The 17,789-nt window shown below is 45.7% G+C and overlaps 2 protein-coding genes across 13 annotated transcripts in view; one reads left to right on the forward strand and one right to left on the reverse strand.

The window, feature by feature from the left end:
* The window catches only part of BRAP (BRCA1 associated protein), a 48,454-nt gene extending 41,698 nt beyond the window's left edge, over positions 1–6,756 (reverse strand). For 2 of the 5 annotated variants that reach the window (XM_032239850.1, XM_032239855.1), the window contains exons 1-4: positions 6,477–6,756; positions 3,345–3,506; positions 2,186–2,384; positions 636–825 (exon numbers count right to left, since the gene is read on the reverse strand). In XM_032239850.1, coding sequence (XP_032095741.1) covers positions 636–825; positions 2,186–2,384; positions 3,345–3,506; positions 6,477–6,558 — 633 coding nt within the window. In that variant the 5' untranslated portion in view covers positions 6,559–6,756. The remainder of the gene's footprint in view (positions 1–635; positions 826–2,185; positions 2,385–3,344; positions 3,507–6,476) is intronic. The other 3 variants (XM_032239860.1, XM_032239835.1, XM_032239842.1) reach the window with 2 other exon arrangements.
* A 61-nt stretch (positions 6,757–6,817) lies between these two features.
* The window catches only part of ACAD10 (acyl-CoA dehydrogenase family member 10), a 68,369-nt gene continuing 57,397 nt past the window's right edge, over positions 6,818–17,789 (forward strand). For 5 of the 8 annotated variants that reach the window (XR_004257364.1, XM_032239800.1, XM_032239787.1 and 2 more), the window contains exons 1-2: positions 6,818–7,082; positions 15,354–15,553. Coding sequence is in view for 6 of the 8 variants with exons in the window: in XM_032239800.1 (XP_032095691.1) it covers positions 15,367–15,553 (187 nt within the window). In the remaining 2 variants the exon portion in view is untranslated. The remainder of the gene's footprint in view (positions 7,083–15,353; positions 15,554–17,789) is intronic. The other 3 variants (XM_032239793.1, XM_032239812.1, XM_032239823.1) reach the window with 3 other exon arrangements.

Below are 17,789 nucleotides of genomic sequence, written 5' to 3' on the forward strand. Positions count from 1 at the left end.
GCCACCATGCCCAGCTAATTTTTGTATTTTTAGTAGAGACAGGGTTTCACCATCTTTTCCAGGATGGTCTCGATCTCTTGACCTCATGATCCACCCGCCTCAGCCTTCCAAAGTGCTGGGATTATAGGCGTGAGCCACCATGCCCAATCATCCTTTTTTTTTTTTTTTTTTTTTTAAGGAGGAGTCTCGCTCTGTCACCCAGGCTGGAGTGCAGTGGTGCAATGTCAGTTTACCATTAACGTCTGCCGCCTGTGAAAACCCTAGATTTCATACCCAATCTGATCTATAAAAAGTCAGGGGCATATGGCCAGGTGCAGTAGCTCACATCTATAATCCCAGCACTTTGGGAGGCGAAGACAGGAGAGTTGCTTGAGGCCAGGAGTTCGATACCAGCCTGGACAACACAGCAAGATCTCATCTCTACTGATGGAAAAAAAAAAAAAAAAAAAAAAAGATGGGCATATGTCACAATTGTATTTCTACTAATGAATTTAGAAATACATCTAGAATTACAATTCTACCTTAGAAAACATATCAACAATCTTAAGTGAAAATGTTGTAAATCAAACATAGCTAGTATCATACAGTTTCAATAACACAGTTTCTATGGCAAACAGATTTTTAATAACCTTTACCTGTGTACTAAACTTTATCAGCACCATATATTGGTTGGGAGTAGAGTCTCTGATGATTTTCATTTGTTCAATTACTTCGTTAAATGGGGCGACAAACTTCATAAGGTCATGACTAGTCATTGCAGCAGGGACTGTGAGAATACACAGCATGGCACTGCGCCTCACGTCTTCTTTTAAGGAGGTCATCTTACTAATAAAACAATAGAATGACTTGAGTAGATGAGGTATGGTTCATTCAAACAACACTAATCAGACAACTTTTATGTCCAAGAAAATAGGAAAAAATAAAAATTGTAATATGTCACAAATGAACTGTTCTACATTATACCCACTGAAATTTTTAATCTTCAGTTCAAGGTTTGTTATGGTTCAAATCTGCATTAGGCAAATTTGCAGTGTTTTACTCTCATCAATGTTTGAATAATACTCTGTCACTGGGTAAGTTAAAAGCACAACTCTGGCTATGGATCTCTCTCAAAGGGCCTAGAAAAAGAGCTGTAAATATAAGAGAGAATGCTAAACCATGAGGATGTAACTGAAAATTTCAGAAAGTGTTCCTAGGCTGGGGTGGCTGGAATAGTAGAATAGAGAGAGGAAAGAAAAACCTCCAACAATGTAATTTGTGTTTTGTAATGCTGTGAACTCACTTGACAGTTGTAATCCAAAATGGCTACCTGGGCTGGGTGCAGTGGCTCACAACTGTAATCCCAGCCCTTTGGGAGGCTGAGGTGGGCTGATCACCTGAAGTCAGAAGTTCAAGACCAGCCTGGCCAACATGGTGAAATCCCGTCTCTACCCCCTCCAACCATAATAAAAAATTAGCTGCGTGTGGTGGCATGCACCCATGGTCCCAGCTACTCTCAGGAGAGAGAATTGCTTGAACCTGGGAGGGGAGGTTGCAGTGAGTCGGGATCGCACCACTGCACTCCGGTCTGAGTGCTGGAGTGAGACACTGTCTCAAACAAAACAAAACACAAAATGGCTACCTGAACAGTCACTGTTTTCCGAATAGGGATGTGGCAAACAAGTTAGCACAAGAAAAGCCTTAAGGTATCAGCTATCAATTATCCAAGGAGGTAATGGCCAGGCTTGTGGATTATCTAGCCAAATGCTTCCTTTCCTTGGGGCTCCAGCAAAACTTTTGACTGAACCACAGAAAATGGTAAAAAGAGGTGATAAAATTGAAATGAGTTAACTGACTTCTTAGCAGCCTCTTCAGTAAAGATTTGGTGGGGACATGAGACTACAATGACTCTGTGGATCATTTTCTTTGTCCTTTCAATTCCCCAATCACCTTCCATGCCCATCAGCTAAGAAAACATTTTCCAACGTATTTTCTGGCATTTCTCTTATAAGGAAAAGCTTTGACCCAATCCACAAGATTAATCAAATGTAAAACATCTGAGAATTTTCTAACACACAATACACAAAAGTGTTATTTTAAAGCTTAAAATAATACCCACTTCCCTCCAAAGCAAGAGACTACCCTATAGCAAAGAACAAAAAACAAGAAATTAGGACAAATCCAAAAGAAAAAAGGGTTTTCTTACTTTGTCTTATATAGGTGCATAATACCATGAACTATTTCAACTGATGGATTTCCACTGAAGAATGAAATCTGGTCTGGAAGCTGTTTGGATGGAGAATCGGGGGCAGCATTTAGGCATTCCTTACTGTGATCTTTACTTCTTTGGGCAGTGGGGGATGCTTCTGAAGACTTCCTTTCTTCCACTGTAGTTTTTAGTTCATCTTTCACCAATTAAAAAATAGCAGATTATAAATGGATAGGACATATGCTGAAGGGCTCGAACTAGATTAAAATTTCAAGTCAGAGGAATAAACTTTGATAGAGTAAATATATTGCGTTGGAACCGAATCGGAAGGAGGGGGGAAAAAAAGAGTAATTACAATGTAATGCATTAAGAGTTATATTTGTAGAACAGCTGAGTTTATGAGAGGATCATACATTAAAGCTCTCTTTGCCCCATAAAAATCTCATTAACATCATGAGAAACTCAAGGATGGCTATTACATTTGGCAATACCATAATGCAAGCGGGTGCTTCCGTTATGAAATCCTAACTGGGAAAAACATTCAAGACTACTAAGTTTGAAATCCAAACCTACCAGTTCTGACCACTTCCATGTTGGAGATGTAGTACTATCTACACATCCACTTCCACAGATGAAATGAGCTGGCTGAGCAGGGGAAGGCACAACATGTTTATCTGGACACATTCATAATCTGCCACTGAACTAGGTGGTAAGTTCTCCCTGGTGGCTGGGTGTGGTGGCTCACACCTGTAATTCCAGCACTTTGGGAGGCCAAGAAGGGTGGATCACTTGAGGCCAGGAGTTCGAGACCAGCCTGGCCAACATGGAGAAACCCTGTCTCCACTAAAAATACAAAAATTAGCCAGGTGAGGTAGAGGGCGTCTGTAATCCCAGCTACTCAGGAGGCTGAGGCAGGAAGATTGCTTGAGTCTAGGAGGTGGAGAATGCGGTGAAACAACATTGTACCACCGCACTCTAGCCTGGGCAACAGAGACCCAGTCTCCACTAAAATGTGGCTTAACGATGTCATAAAAAGCACACAGGCAGTGAAAAACTATGCTAGATGTTAAAATCGTAGGCTTATCAAACACCATGTATAAAATAGGAAACCAGGGTTCACGTTACAAAAGACAGTCCCGGGTTTTAGAAAGCATACCTGGGATGGACTTCATTGTCTCAATGATCACATCTGTCATTTCTCGACGGCCGAGATGCTGATGGATAATTGCTGCTTTCTCTCCTGGTGACTTCCCTTCTAAACAGGCTACAGCTGAAGCTAGTGTTGTCTTTTTGATCTCCTCATCAGACATTTCCCCCGCTAAAGAACACATGAATGATTAATACTAGGTAATAAAACAAGTTCCTCTTTATTCTCTATTCATCCATTATTAGGTTTCCCTTTTCTTTCTACTGCCTTCCACCAAGATGATAAGAAGCCTTTGTAGTATCCATCTCACTCACCTCTGGGACCACTGTGGAAACAGTCAATAAGTAGCCAGGAAAATATACTCAGAAATGCAGGGCTGTTCTACTGAAATGCACTTTATTTTTATTTTTATTTTATTTTATTTTTTTTTTTTTTTTGAGACGGAGTTTCACTCATGTTACCCAGGCTGGAGTGCAATGGCGTGATCTCGGCTCACCGCAACCTGCGCCGCCTGGGTTCAGGCAATTCTCCTGCCTCAGCCTCCTGAGTAGCTGGGATTACAGGCACGCACCACCATGCCCAGCTAATTTTTTGTATTTTTAGTAGAGACGGGGTTTCACCATGTTGACCAGGATGGTCTCGATCTCTTGACCTTGTGATCCACCCGCCTTGGCCTCCCAAAGTGCTGGGATTACAGGCTTGAGCCACCGCGCCCGGCCTTTTTTATTTTTTGAGACAGTCTCACTCTGTCATCCAGGCTGGAGTGCAGTGGTGTGATCTTGGCTCACTGCAACCTCCTCCTCCTGGGTTCAAGTGATTTTCCTGCCTCAGCCTCCTGAGTAGCTGGGACTACAGGCATGCATACCACGTCTGGCTAATTTTTGTATTTTTAGTAGAGATGGGGCTTCACCATGTTGGCCAGGCTGGTCTTGAACTCCTGGCCTCAAGTGATCCACCTGCCTCAGCCTCGCATAGTGCTGGGATTAAAGATGTGAGCCACTGTGCCAGGCCCAAAATCCTGGACTTTAAAGCAAATTTACAAAAGAGAGTCCCTAATATATGCTTTGTCAGGGCAGGGACTATGCCTGTTTTGCCTACCACTGTATTCCTACCACTTACACCACAATGCCCAGCACATAGAGAAGGCTCTCTTAAATATCTGATGAATAAATGACTACATGACTGACCCATGCAGATGTCTGTATGTGGCTAATATCAATTTAGCTGACTTTCAGAACTCAGAAGCCACTTAAGCCTTTGGAAAGATGCTCATAAGCTATTAAATCATATTCAATCTTTAATTTGCAGCTCTAAAGGTCACACACCCAGGAAGTTTCCAATGACACCATCCCTATCTGCCCCTGTCCCTCTCTCCAAACCAGACACATTTTCTTGTAATAGCTTTCCAAACTGTTTCTTCTTTCCTTCATAGCACTTACCACAGTTGTAATTCTACACTTACTCTGCACTTAATTCATCTGTTTCCTTCAAGAAACTGCTGGTGCCATTAAAGCAGAGATCCTATCTGATTCAGCACATAAGGAAAGCTCCAGCACATGTGAGTATGAAATAAGTTATTTTATTTTTATTTTTTTGGAGATGGAGTTTCACTCTTGTCGCCCAGGCTGGAGTGCAATGGCAGGATCTCAGTTCACCACAACCTCTGCCTCCCAGGTTCAAGCAATTCTCCTGCCTCAGCACCCGGAATAGCTGGGATTACAGACATGCACCACCACGTCCGGCTAATTCTGTACTTTTAGTAGAGACGGGGTTTCTCCACATTGGTCAAGCTGGTCTTGAACTCCCGAACTCAAGTGATCCGCCTGCCTTGGCCTCCCAAAGTGCTGGGATTACAGGTGTAGCCACTCACCCGGCCTTTTTTTTTTTTTTTTTTTAAACAGAGTTTCTCTCTTGTCTCCCAGGTTGGAGTGCAGTGGCACTATCTCGGCTCTGCAACCTCCGCCTCCCGGGTTCAAGCAACTCTCCTACCTCAGCCTCCCTGGTAGCTGGGATTACAGGCACTTGCCACCATGCCCAGCTAATTTTTGTATTTTTTTTTTTTTTTTTGAGACGGAGTTTCGCTATTGTTACCCAGGCTGGAGTGCAATGGCGCGGTCTCGGCTCACTACAACCTCCGCCTCCTGGGTTCATGCAATTCTCCTGCCTCAGCCTTCTGAGTAGCTGGGATTACAGGCACGCGCCACCATGCCCAGCTAATTTTTTGTATTTTTAGTAGAGACGGGGGTTTCACCATGTTGACCAGGATGGTCTCGATCTCTTGACCTCGTGATCCACCCGCCTCGGCCTCCCAATTTTTGTATTTTCAATACACTCAGGGTTTCACCATCTGTTGGCCAGGCTGGTCTCGAATTCCTGACCTCAGGTGATCCACCGTGCCTAGCCACGTATTTCTTGAATGAATGTTATTATTAGGTAATTATCTGAAGACCAAGGAAAAGAGCCAGAGGTGCATTCCTCACTAAGGAGCTATGTTACTGGTGTGAAAAGCTCAGACTCAAGTCCAGCTCGCTGAGTTAGAATCCCAGTTTCCCCCATTACAGATAACCTTGGGCAAATCATTTAATCACTAAGCTTCAGTTTCCCAATGTGTAAGAGACACACGCCACACCCATTTACCTCATAGGGCTGTTGCAAAGATAATTAAAGAACAAAATGCACAAAAGGTGCTTAGCACAGTGCTGGGATATACGAAGTGTCCAAATTTAGTTACTACTATGGTTAGGGGGCACCTCAATGGATATGCTTCCAAAAAGGAACAATTTAATTAAACCAAGGACCGTCCAGAGTTGCTGGGGACCCAGTTCCTGCCTCTACGAAGCCTAGAGGGAAGCAAGGGAGACAAACATACCACTTGACTCTCTCGAGAGGGAGACGCACCAAGTACAAACGGAACGCCCGCAGAAGGCACTGGGAGGGAGGTTCGGGGCAGTGCTTCCCTGAGATGACACAGGGGAAGGCCTCTCAAGGGCGTATGGAAAGAGCGGGATCCCGACCACCTCTCCGCTTCTTCCTGAGGCAAGAGCCCTCGCCGCGGGCTTTTCCCGGGACAGTGCTTTGGGAGGGAGAGCCCCCTGGGCCCAGACCCGGCTACAGGGAAGGCCGCGAGGACGCGGGACTCACCCGCGGCGCTGAAGCCGAAGCCGGCAGGGACTGGCGAGTGTTCCGCGAGCTCCAATCGGATGACAACCAGTGACACACTCATAGGGCAGGCGCTGGCCGGCGCGGGCTCCGGCTGGCTCAGGAAAGGCTGGGAGGCGAGCCAAGAGGCCGAACGGCCCGGAGCTGGCAGCGCCGCCACCGCCTCAACGCGGTCGCCGCCGCCTCAGCAGCAGCAGCTCCTCGCACAGCTCACAGAGCCACAACAACTTCCACTTCCGCCTCCCGGCCGCCGTCGCTGACCCGTGGGTTACGCATGCGCGCACCACCGCGCACAACGATTGAGCTGTGCGGCACCGGGTCAGCCTGGTGTCCTTCCGGACGGGATCTCGAGGAGATCGGAGCAGGACGTCGTGGCGATTGCTATGGCTGGGGTCTCGCACTTAGGCTGAGCGGCAAGTTTTCGCCCAGCTCCGAGTTAACCTCTGCCTGCCCGAGAGGCCTCGTCCTCAACCCACCTCGTCTGACGGCGCGGGATCCCCGGTTCCGCGAGGTCTCCAAATTGTCCGCGCTGTCTGCTATGCAGAACTTTGCCCTTTTTGTTGTGTTTGACTCCTCCCTCTAACCCTAGTAAGGGTGGTTTTGTTTCTGTCCCACTATACAGATAGGTACAATGAGGCTCAGAGAGGTGAAGTGACTTCTAAGGGGCTATAGGGAGTGGAGACTCGATCGCCATTCAGACAGCGATCTAGTCGGGCGCGGTGGCTCACGCCTGTAATCCCAGCACTTTGGGAGGCTTAGGCGGGCGAATCACTTCAGGTCAGCAGTTGGAGACCAGCCTGGCCAACGTGGTAAAACCCAGTCTCTACTGAAAATACAAAAAATTTAGCCGGGTTTGGTGGTGGGCGTCTGTAATCCCAGCTACTGGGGAGACTGAGACAGGAGATTCGCCTGAACCCGGGAGGCGGAGGTTGCAGTGAGCCGAGATAGTGCACTCCGGCTTGGGCAACAAGAGCAAAACTCCATCTCAAATAAGAAAAATAAAAGATAGCGATTTGCTGGTTACGAGCACAGTGCTGGAGTTGTGGGTCCTCCTCCTCACCCTGTCAATTCACAAAGGTTTCCTGAGAGTCTGGACACCCTTGGGATGCGTTGGCGTATGAGATAAACATAGTTCCTTTCCATACTGTGAAGTCGACCTACATCAGCAGTTGTGCAGTCTTGAACTAGTCATTGCATAAAGTTGGCATGTTATAACTTCATGCAGTTGTGAGGATGAAACAAAATTATGTATATAGAGATAATACTAGCTTTCTGAGGCTGAGCATTCTCTCCAGTATGTCAGACTGACTTTTGTATGTAGATAATGACAGACACAATCAATGCATATATGACAGGATGCTACTCTAGGTACATCCTGTAATAATACATATGTAAGTACATAGTACATTCTAGGTATATGTATATGCAGACTGTATGTCTATAACATGACCATAAGATACATGTGTATATAGAGCTTGTGATTACATCCTATGAAATACGTTTCCACATGCCCTGTTTAGATCAGGGTTTCTCAACCTCTGTGCTATTGACATTTTGGGTCCTGATAATTCTTGTTTTTTGGCCAAGGGGCAGGGTGTCCTGAGCATTGTAGAGTGTTTAGAAACATCCCTGGCCTGACCCACTAAATGTCAGTAGCACCTCTCCCTAGGTGGTGACAACCAATAATGTCTCTGGGCCTTGCCAAATGTCTCTTTGAGGTCAAAAAACAACCCTGTTGAAGAATCACAGTGTTATGCGAAAGTGCATAAACCATACACACATACTATATGCATAAAACATATGAGACTCTTGTGAACTTTTTTGGTATATTACTCTTAGAAGATAAAATTTCAAAGTTTGCCAGGTACTAATTTGAGTGCTTTACATACCTTGTCTCACGCAGTGGTAACAACTTTATGAAATTGGTACTATATTTGTCTTTATTTTACAAAGGAGTAACCTGAGGCTCAGAGAAAGAGTAACTGGCTCAGGATTTCACACATAGTAAATGGCAGAGCTGGAATTTAAATCCAGACAATCTGAATTCAGAGCCAACATTATCTTTCTACCAAATAAACCATCTTCTTAATAATGTGTGACAATATACACTGTGTTTGCATATTTATGAGAGCATCATTTAGGTAGCAAATCTGCATTATCATGCTTATCCCATTTTGAGTATCTAGAAGAAGACAAATCTTTATGGTAGATGACAATAACAGAGAACTAGAGCTGTTAGCCAGAGTTGGGCAGGTTGGGAATGTAACAGCTCTTCGTGGCTGCCAAAGGTTAAATCTGTCCCCAGCTTTTCTCTGTTTTCTGATGTGTCCAGTTTATGTATCCTTTCAACTCATACAGAGCACCCACTAAGTGTCTAAAAACTATACTAAGTCCCAGGGGATATATGTATACCAAGATGAATAAGATACTCCTTGTCTTAAGGACCTTATAAACACATAGACATGAAAACAGTCATGGTGGCCCTCGCCTGTAATCCCAGCACTTTGGGAAACAGACGGGAGGATCACTTGAGGTCAGGAGTTCAAGACCAGCCTGGCCAACATGGTGAAATCCCAACTCTACTAAAAAAATGCAAAACTTAGCCTATCATGGTGGTGCGCGCCTGTAGTCCAGGCTACACGGAGGCTGAGGCAGGATAATTGCTTGAACCTGGGAGGCAGAGACTTCAGTGAGCCAAGATTGCCCGACTACACTCCAGCCTGGGCAACAGAGCAAGATTCCATCTCAAGAAAAAAAAAGTAGTTACTGGTCGGGTGCGGTGGCTCTCTCCTGTAATCTCAGCCTTTGGGAGGCTGAGGCGGGTGGATCACGAGGTCAAGAGATCGACACCATCTTGGCCAACATGATGAAACCCTGTCTCTACTAAAAATACAAAAATTAGCTGGGCGTGGTGGCGCACACCTGTAGTCTTGGCTTCTTGGGAGGCTGAGGCAGGAGAATCACTTGAACCTGGGAGGCAGAGGTTGCAGTGAGCCAAGATTGCGCCACTGCACTCCAGCGCGGGCAACAGAGTGAGACTCTGTCTGAAAAAAAAGTTACTGTGTAATTGGGTAAGTACTCTGCTGAAGATACAGCAAAGAGGCAATGGGAGTGAAAAAATAAATTTCATACTCTGCCTAGAAAAAGAAAAGCCTCCACAGAGGAGCTAAAACAGGCCGTGATGTCAAAGTGAATGGAAATTCACCTACCAAATAAAGCAGGGAAAGGTTCCAGTCAGTGAGCACAGCAGGTACCAAGGCCTAGAGGTATGAAAAATGACAGCATTTCCTGCCTTGGGAAGTGGCTAGAGCAGAAGTCTTTTTTTTTTTTTTTTTTTTTTTTTTGAGACAGAGTCTTGTTCTGTTGCCCAGGCTGGAGTCCAGTGGCACAATCTTGGCTCACTGCAGCCTCCGCCCCCCCGACACCCCCAGGGTTCAAGCAGTTCTCTTGCCTCAGCCTCCCAAGTAGCTGAGATTACAGGTGCCAACCACCAGACCCAGCTAATTTTTGTGTTTTTAGTAGAAATGGGGTTTCACCATGTTGGCCAGGCTGATCTCGAACTCCTGACCTCATGATCCACCTGCCTCAGCCTCCCAAAGTGTTGGGATTACAGGCGTGAGCCTCTGCCCCCCACCAGAACAGTTGTCTTTAATTGAAGGAATAAACAAGCTGCTTGTGGTAGCATTGCCCTCATGTCCATTAGCGGGACTGTGTGGAGGACAGTGTCCTCCATAGGATTAAAGTTGCTGCTTCAGGCCCCATTAAGCCCTCACACAGGATGTGTTGACACTTTTACAAGCCTGTAAGTGAATTTATTTTTCTATCGCAAACATTGACCTTGGCATAGAAACGTAAATAAAACTGAAAATGCAGATGAACCTTGACATTTTTAGTTTCAAATATTACCCCTCAATTCAGCAAATTTCCAATTACAGTCCTTGCATGGTGGTATCCTCAGGGGATTGGTTCCAGGACCCCCTGCAGATACCGAAATCTGCAGCTGCTCAAGTTCCTAATATACAATGGTATAGCATTTGCTTATAACCTATGCACACCCTCCTATATGCTTTACCCCATTTCCCATTTAGAAAAAAAAAGTACTTGGCTGAGCTTAGTGGCTCACACCTGTAATCCCAACAGCTTGGGAGACTGAGCGGATCACTTGAGGTCAGGAGTTTGAGACCAGCCTGGCCAACATGGTGAAACCCCATCTCTACTAAAAATACAAACAATTGGCTGGGTGTGGTGGCGGGCTCCTGTAGACTCAGCTACTCGGGAGGCTAAGGCAGGAGAATTGCTTGAACCCCAGAGGAGGAGGTTGTAGTGAGCCGAGAACCAGCCACTGTACTCCAGCCTGGGGGACAGAGCAAGACTCTGTCTCAAAAAAAAAAAAGAAAGAAAAAGAAGTGCAGCTCGCTGTCCGCACAGTATTTTCAGGGGAAAAATATGAGTTAAGTAATCTCTGGATTATTTATAACACCTAATACAGTGTAAGTGCTATGTAAATAGTTGTTAACCTGTATTTTTTGTTTGCATTTTTTATTGTTGTATTGTTACTGGTTTTTGTTTGTTTTTGAGACTGAGTCTTACTATCACCCAGGCTGGAACGTGGAGTGCAGTCATGCGATCTCAGCTCACTGCAACCTCCGCCTCCTGGGTTCAAGCGACCCTCATGCCTCAGCCTCTTGAGTAGCTGGGATTACAAACAAGCACCACCACGCCTGGCTTTTTTTTTTTTTTTTTTGTATTTTTAGTAGAGATGGGATTTCACAATGTTGACCAGGTTGTTCTAAAACTCCCAACCTCAGATGATTTGCCTGCCTTGGCCTCCCAAATTTCTGGGATTATAGGCATCAGACACCATCCCTGAACTGTTTTTTGTTTTGTTTTACTTTGAATATTCTCTATATATGAGAAACATATTAAAGATTTACCAGTTAAGAGTCGTTTTTTTTTTGAGACCGAGTCTTGCTCTGTTGCTCAAGCTGGAGTGCAGTGGCGCGATCTCGGCTTACTGCAACCCCCGCCTCCCAGATTCAAGCGATTCTCCTGCCTCAGCCTCCTGAGTAGCTGGGATTACAGGCATCTACCATGCCGGACTAATTTTTGTCTTTTTTTTTAGTAGAGACAGGGTTTTGCCATGTTGACCAGGTTGGTCTTGAACTCCTGACCTCAGGTGATCTGCCCACCTCAACCTCCCAGAGTGCTGAATGCCCAGCCAAGAGTCCTTTCTTTAGGTGTTTGTAGAGGTTGAGTATCCCTTATCCCAAATGTTTGGAACCAAAAGTAATTCAGATTTCAGATTTTGGTATATCTGCATATATATAATGAGATATCTTGGGGTGACCCAAGTCTAAACAAGAAAGTCACTTGTGTTTCATATCATCTTATACATATAGCCTGAGGGTAATTTTATAGACTGTTTAAAATAATTTTGTTCATGAAACAAAGTTTGTGTTAAGTGCTTTCATGTAGAATTTTTCACTAAGGCTTTGTGTGGGAGCTAAAAATTTTTTGGATTTTAGATCATTTCGGATTTTGGATATTTGGATTAGGGATGCTCAACCTGTATAGTTTGAGTCCTGGCTGGGTGTGGTGGCTCACACCTGTAATTCCAGCACTTTGGGAGGCTGAGGTAGGTGGATCGGACCTGAGGTCGGGAGTTTGATACCAGCCTGACCAATATGGTGAAACCCCATGTCTACTAAAAATACAAAAATTAGCCAGTGTTAGTTGAGGTGGTCATTGCTTTTATTCTGGCTTTGCATCTTGAGTGAGCTAGGGATGGCCATCAGCTGCTCTCAGAGGGCAATTGCAGCTAACTGATTACTACTCCTTGTTCTTCTTAATGTTTATTCAGTATAAATTTAATAACAGAGGTTTATGTCAACAAGCTTATGGATAATTAATGTGGTTAGAAGAGTAGTTTTACGAATGATAAAAAGGTTTTGGTTTGGGGTCTTAAACACTATTAACGGGTAATTCTTTTTGGACTTCCACCTGAAAGGGCTATCTAGCACAAAGTTTACATGAGTACACAGAGTAGAGACAAAGGAATGTGGGGTAAACAGATTTAACTGGGGAAATTTCTTTTAATTTTCACTTTATGACTTAATGCTCTAAGATAAGAATTGACTGCTTTCAGCCAGTCTTATTAAAACTTTTCCGTTGGCCAAGCTTGGTTGCTCACGCCTCTAATCCTAGCACTTTGGGAGGCCCTGGCCGGTAGATCAGAAGGTCAGTAGATCGAGACCATCCTGGCTAACATGGTGAAACCCTGTCTCTACTAAAAATACAAAAAAATTAGCTGGGTGTGGTGGTGTGCGCCTGTAGTCCCAGCTACTTGGGAGTCTGAGGCAGGAAAATTGCTTGAAACCAGGAGGCAGAGGTTGCAGTGAGCTGAGATAATACCACTGCACTCCAGCCTGGGAGACAGAGTGAGACTCCATCTCAAAAAAAAAAAGTTTTTTGGGGGGGCTTTTAGAAAGTTTGAGACTATAATTTTATAACTTCCCTAATATTTCTTTTAATATTTTGCCAGCCACCCCAAGTGAATCTCAATAGGCCAGATATGGTGGTGCGTACCTATAGTCCCAATTTCCCATTTTGGAGCATTTCAGATTTCAGATATTTGGGTTGGGGATGCTCAAACAATATAGTTTTTAGAATCCTTTTGGCCCCACTGAAGTGACTCCCGTAAACTCAGAGGCTGTTTTGCTCTCTCCTGTAAGCTTTTGAGTGTAGAAATCACATAAAAAGCTTAAAGATTTTTTTTTTTTGAGACGAAGTTTTGCTCTTGTTACCCAGGCTGGAGTGCAATAGCGTGATCTCGGCCCACTGCAACCTCCGCCTCCTGGTTCAGGCAATTCTCCTGCCTCAGCCTCCTGAGTAGCTGGGATTACAGGCACGCGCCACCATGCCCAGCTGATTTTTTGTATTTTTAGTAGAGACGGGGTTTCACCATGTTGATCAGGATGGTCTCGATCTCTTGACCTTGTGATCCACCCGCCTCGGCCTTCCAAAGTGCTAGGATTACAGGTGTGAGCCACTGTGCCCGGCCCAAGCTTAAAGATTTTAATGAAGAAAATAGAATTTGCCTTCATTATTTTGTTTTTCCCCCATCTTTTTATTTCAACCTATAGAAAAGTTGACAGATCTGATCTCCTGTTATCTCTTTAATCTAGACTCACTGTTAACATCTGGCCATGTTTGGTTTATCTCTATACACGAGTGTGTATAGGTATACGTTGGTATACATGTGCAGGTACGTGTGTTGTGTGTGGTTTTTTTTCTGACCCTTTTGAAAGTAAGTTTGGGAAATAGTTACAAGACTGCTGCAGTGATCTGTAAGTGGAAATGATGGTGTTCTGTGGTGTGAGGGTGTCATAGTAAATGCTAGAAGGAGGCGAGTACAGGATATCTTAGGAGCACACAGGAGAGACTCGTAATGAGTATTTTCTGGTAGCCAGAAGAGGGTTCATGAAAACAGTGACCGGTGAACTACAACCCAAAAGACTGTTTGGAATTAGCCAGGCAGCACGTGAAATAGAGCATTCCAGAGAAGAGAACAGTGGATTCAAAGGTCTGGAGCTGGAGGAGAACATGTGTTTGAGGAAACTGCATATAGATGTCCATGTCCAGATCATCCCCCAGGTTGAGGTGAAAAAATGGGGAGTTGCTGCAGAAAGGAATGACATCTTTTCTTCTTTTTTCTTTCTTTTTTTAGATAAAGTCTCGCTTTGTCACCCAGGCTGGATTGTGCGGTGGCACAATCTCGGCTCACTGCAACCTCTACCGCCCAGGTTTAAGCAATTCTTCCAGCTTAGCCTCTCGAGTAGCAGGGACTACAGGCACCCACCACTGTGCCCAGCCAATTTTTAAATTTTTACTAGAGATGGGGTTTCACCATGTTAGTCAGTCAGGTCTCAAACTCCTGACCTCAAGTGATTGGCCTGCCTTTAAGCCTCCCAAAGTGCTGGGATTACAGGCATGAGCCACCGCGCCTGGCGGGAGTAGATCTTAGAGGGCCTTTTAAGCCAGGCTTAGGAACCGAGAGTTTATTTTGAGGGCAGTGGGGAGCCACTGAAGGGGTTTTTTTTGTTTTTTGTTTTTTGTTTTTTGAGATGGACTCTTGCTCTGTCACCCAGGCAGGAGTGCAGTGGCGTGATCTCAGCTCACTGCAACCTCCACCTCCCAAGTTCAAGTGATTCTTCTGTCTCAGCCTCCCGAGTAGCTGGGATTACAGGAGGGTGCCACCATGCCCAGCTAATTTTTATATTTTTAGTAGAGACAGGGTTTCACTGTGTTGGCCAGGCGGGTCTTGAACTCATGACCTCGTGATCCACCTGCCTTGGCCTTCCTAAGTGCTGAAATTACAGGCATGAGCCACTGCGCCTGGCCACTGAAGGTTTTAAATGGAGGTAGGATGTGATCAGATTTGCAATTGTGAAAGAAGATTCTGACCGAAGGGTAAAGAAAGAGTTGGGGAGAGGTCTGAGAAGAGGCAAGGGGGCCAGTTAGGGTCCATGGGCAAGATGGTAGCAGTGAGAGTGCGAAGAGGGAGATGAGATTTTCAGGAGGAGGAATCGACAGCACAGAACTGGATGGGGCGTGGTGAGGTTAAGATTGCAGAAAGTCAGGGGCGAGTCCCAGTTTTCTAGCTTGGGCAGCCGAGTTGGCACGGAGCCCTTGACTGAGTAGCCGGGAGGAAGGAGACACTGAGGTCAGTTGTGGATGTGGTTTGAAGTGCCTGTTGGAGATGGGTTAGAGATGTTTGGCTGGCCCCTCTGAGCTCCAGGATGGAGGCCTGGGTGGAAGGCAGTGCAGGCAAGTCACACCCTGTGCCTTCTTCCCACGCAGCCTCGGCCTCACCATGTGCATAAGGAGCTGTTTCCAGTCCTCCTGTCTCCAGTGGGTGTGGAGGACAGCCTTCCTGAAACACACCCAGCGCAGGCACCAGGTGGCCCACCGATGGACACACCTTGGAGGCAGCACCTACAGAGCGGTGATTTTTGACATGGGCGGAGTTCTCATTCCTTCTCCAGGGAGAGTCGCTGCTGGTGAGCTATTCATTCTGTTTCACTTTGGGGGCCTAGGGTGGCAGTGGGAGAATGGAGGGTGATCGGGGAGGCAGAGGGGAACACTGGGGCAGCAGTGTGTCCCAGCCGGCCGTGCTCTGGCTCTTGAGTCAAATTTTAAGCACCACTAGGTGGCTGAGTATGTTGAGGGCATGGTTCAGCTTCTCCAAATCTTACTTTCCTCATCAATAAATGAGGGTTACTAGTAGTGCCTTCCTCCTTGGGATTTGGTGGAGAGTTATCCATGGGAAGCACTTGCTTAGCACAGTGATTGCTCAGTGCATCCTAAATTCTCAATCGATGAACTGTTATGAGTACTGTGATTAGAATTTAACCACTTTGGTAGGGTGCAGTGGCTGAGGCCTGTAATCCCAAAACTTTGGGAGGCGGAGGTGGAAGGGTCATTTGAGCCCATCAATTCAAGACCAGCCTCAGCAACATAGCGAGACCCTGTATCTGCCGAAATTTAAAAATTATCTGGGCACGATGACACATACCTGTAGTTCTAGCTACTCAGGAGGCTGAGGTAGGAGGATTGCTTGACTCCAGGTGGTTGACGCTGCAGTCAGCTGTGATCATGCCACTGCACTCCAGCCTGGGCAACAGAGCAAGACCCTGACTCAAAAAAAAAAAAAAAAAACAAACCCAAATAATTTAATCATTTTTCCTTGGGAACTGCGCTGCTTCTGAAATCTAGAAGGCTGAAATTCCCCCTTTGATCACAGTCTTCCTCTCTTCTACCCAACTCCCTCTAAACCTGCTTCTGGACCAACAGGGTCAGGGTCAGCTCTCTGGTCTCTGGTCTTCTCTTTACCAGCCCCTCCCTGGTTTAACTTCTTTTCTACTCAGTTCAGCTTTTATTAGTTAGAGTCGTTTTGGCTTCAAGCAGTACAAAACCTAACAAAACAGTGACTGAAACAAGCTAGAAGTTCCTTTCTCTTGCACACAAAAGCCCAGGTATGTGGTCTGGGGCACTCTGTGATGTGCTCTGTGGTATCAGGGACTCTGGCTCTTTCTAGCATGTTACTCTGCTGTGACTTCTTTTCATTTCCACTCTCACCTCGTGGTCTGTCTTGGCTGCCTCACCTCCTGCTATCACATTCTCATGCCAGCCAGCAGGAAGAGCAAAGGGCCAGACAGCTACCCCTCTCCTTTTGACCTTCCGTGGTGGCTGGTTGGCTAGCTCTCCATCCTAAATCAACCCAGGCACAGGTTTTCTATGCCTGCGTGTCTAGGCTTTCCAGCATTGCTGACGAAGTTCTCACCCATGCGAGTTGGCTGCACAAGCTAGTTTCTGAGCTCCAGCCTCAGCTGGGCCCTTGGTGCTGCGCCTCAGCTTCTCTTTTCCTTCACTCACATCTCTCTCATGTTAACCCCAGGGCTGCTCCAGACTGTCTGCTCCCCCTGCTCCTTACTGCCCCCAAATATTCCCACTCTGCAGACAGCCGAATCTATTCTTTTAAGAGAACATACAGACTAAGCCTAAATAACACAGTGAGACCCCATCTCTACAAAAGATTTTTTTTTCTAATCAGTGTTGGTGCAGCTGTAGTCCCAGCTACTCAGGAGGCTGAGGTGGGAAGATCCCATGAGCCCAGGATTTTGAGGCTGCATGAGCTAGGATTGTGCCACTGCACCCCAGACTGGACAACAGGCTTTTTTAGAGAACCTGTCTCTAAAAAAAAAAGATGGGGATGAACGTAAAAATCACCGTACAGAAAGTTTCTTGACTTTCTCTAGAATATTTTAAGAAGTAATTCACTTCATTCCGTTCCCACTGCCTCTATCCCTCCCTTCTCTCACCCGAATGATGTCATTGCCTCCTAACTCTTCTCCTGCCTCTGGCTCTCAAAATTTTACAAAATCTCCTCCCAGCAGCAGAATTACCTTTCTAAAACATAGATCTTGCATCTGGGCTTAGTGGCTCATACCTGTAATCTCAGCACTTTGGGAGCCCAAGGCAGACAGATTGCTTGAACACAGGAGTCCAACATGGTGAAAATTCATCTCTATGAAAAATACAAAAAACTTACCTCAGCATGGTGGTGCATGCAGGTAGTCCCAGCTACTTGAGGGGCTGAGGTGGGAGGATCACTTGAGCCCAGGAGGCTGAGGCTGCAGTGAGCCAAGATTGCACAACTGTACTCCAGCCTGGGTGACAAAGTGAGACCCTGTTTCAAAAAAATAAATAGGGCTGGGCGCGGTGGCTCATGTCTAT

The sequence above is a fragment of the Sapajus apella genome, unplaced genomic scaffold (genome assembly GCF_009761245.1).
Source record: "Sapajus apella isolate SASKATOON/1434 unplaced genomic scaffold, GSC_monkey_1.0 scaffold2, whole genome shotgun sequence".
Classification (NCBI taxonomy): Eukaryota; Metazoa; Chordata; class Mammalia; order Primates; family Cebidae; genus Sapajus; species Sapajus apella.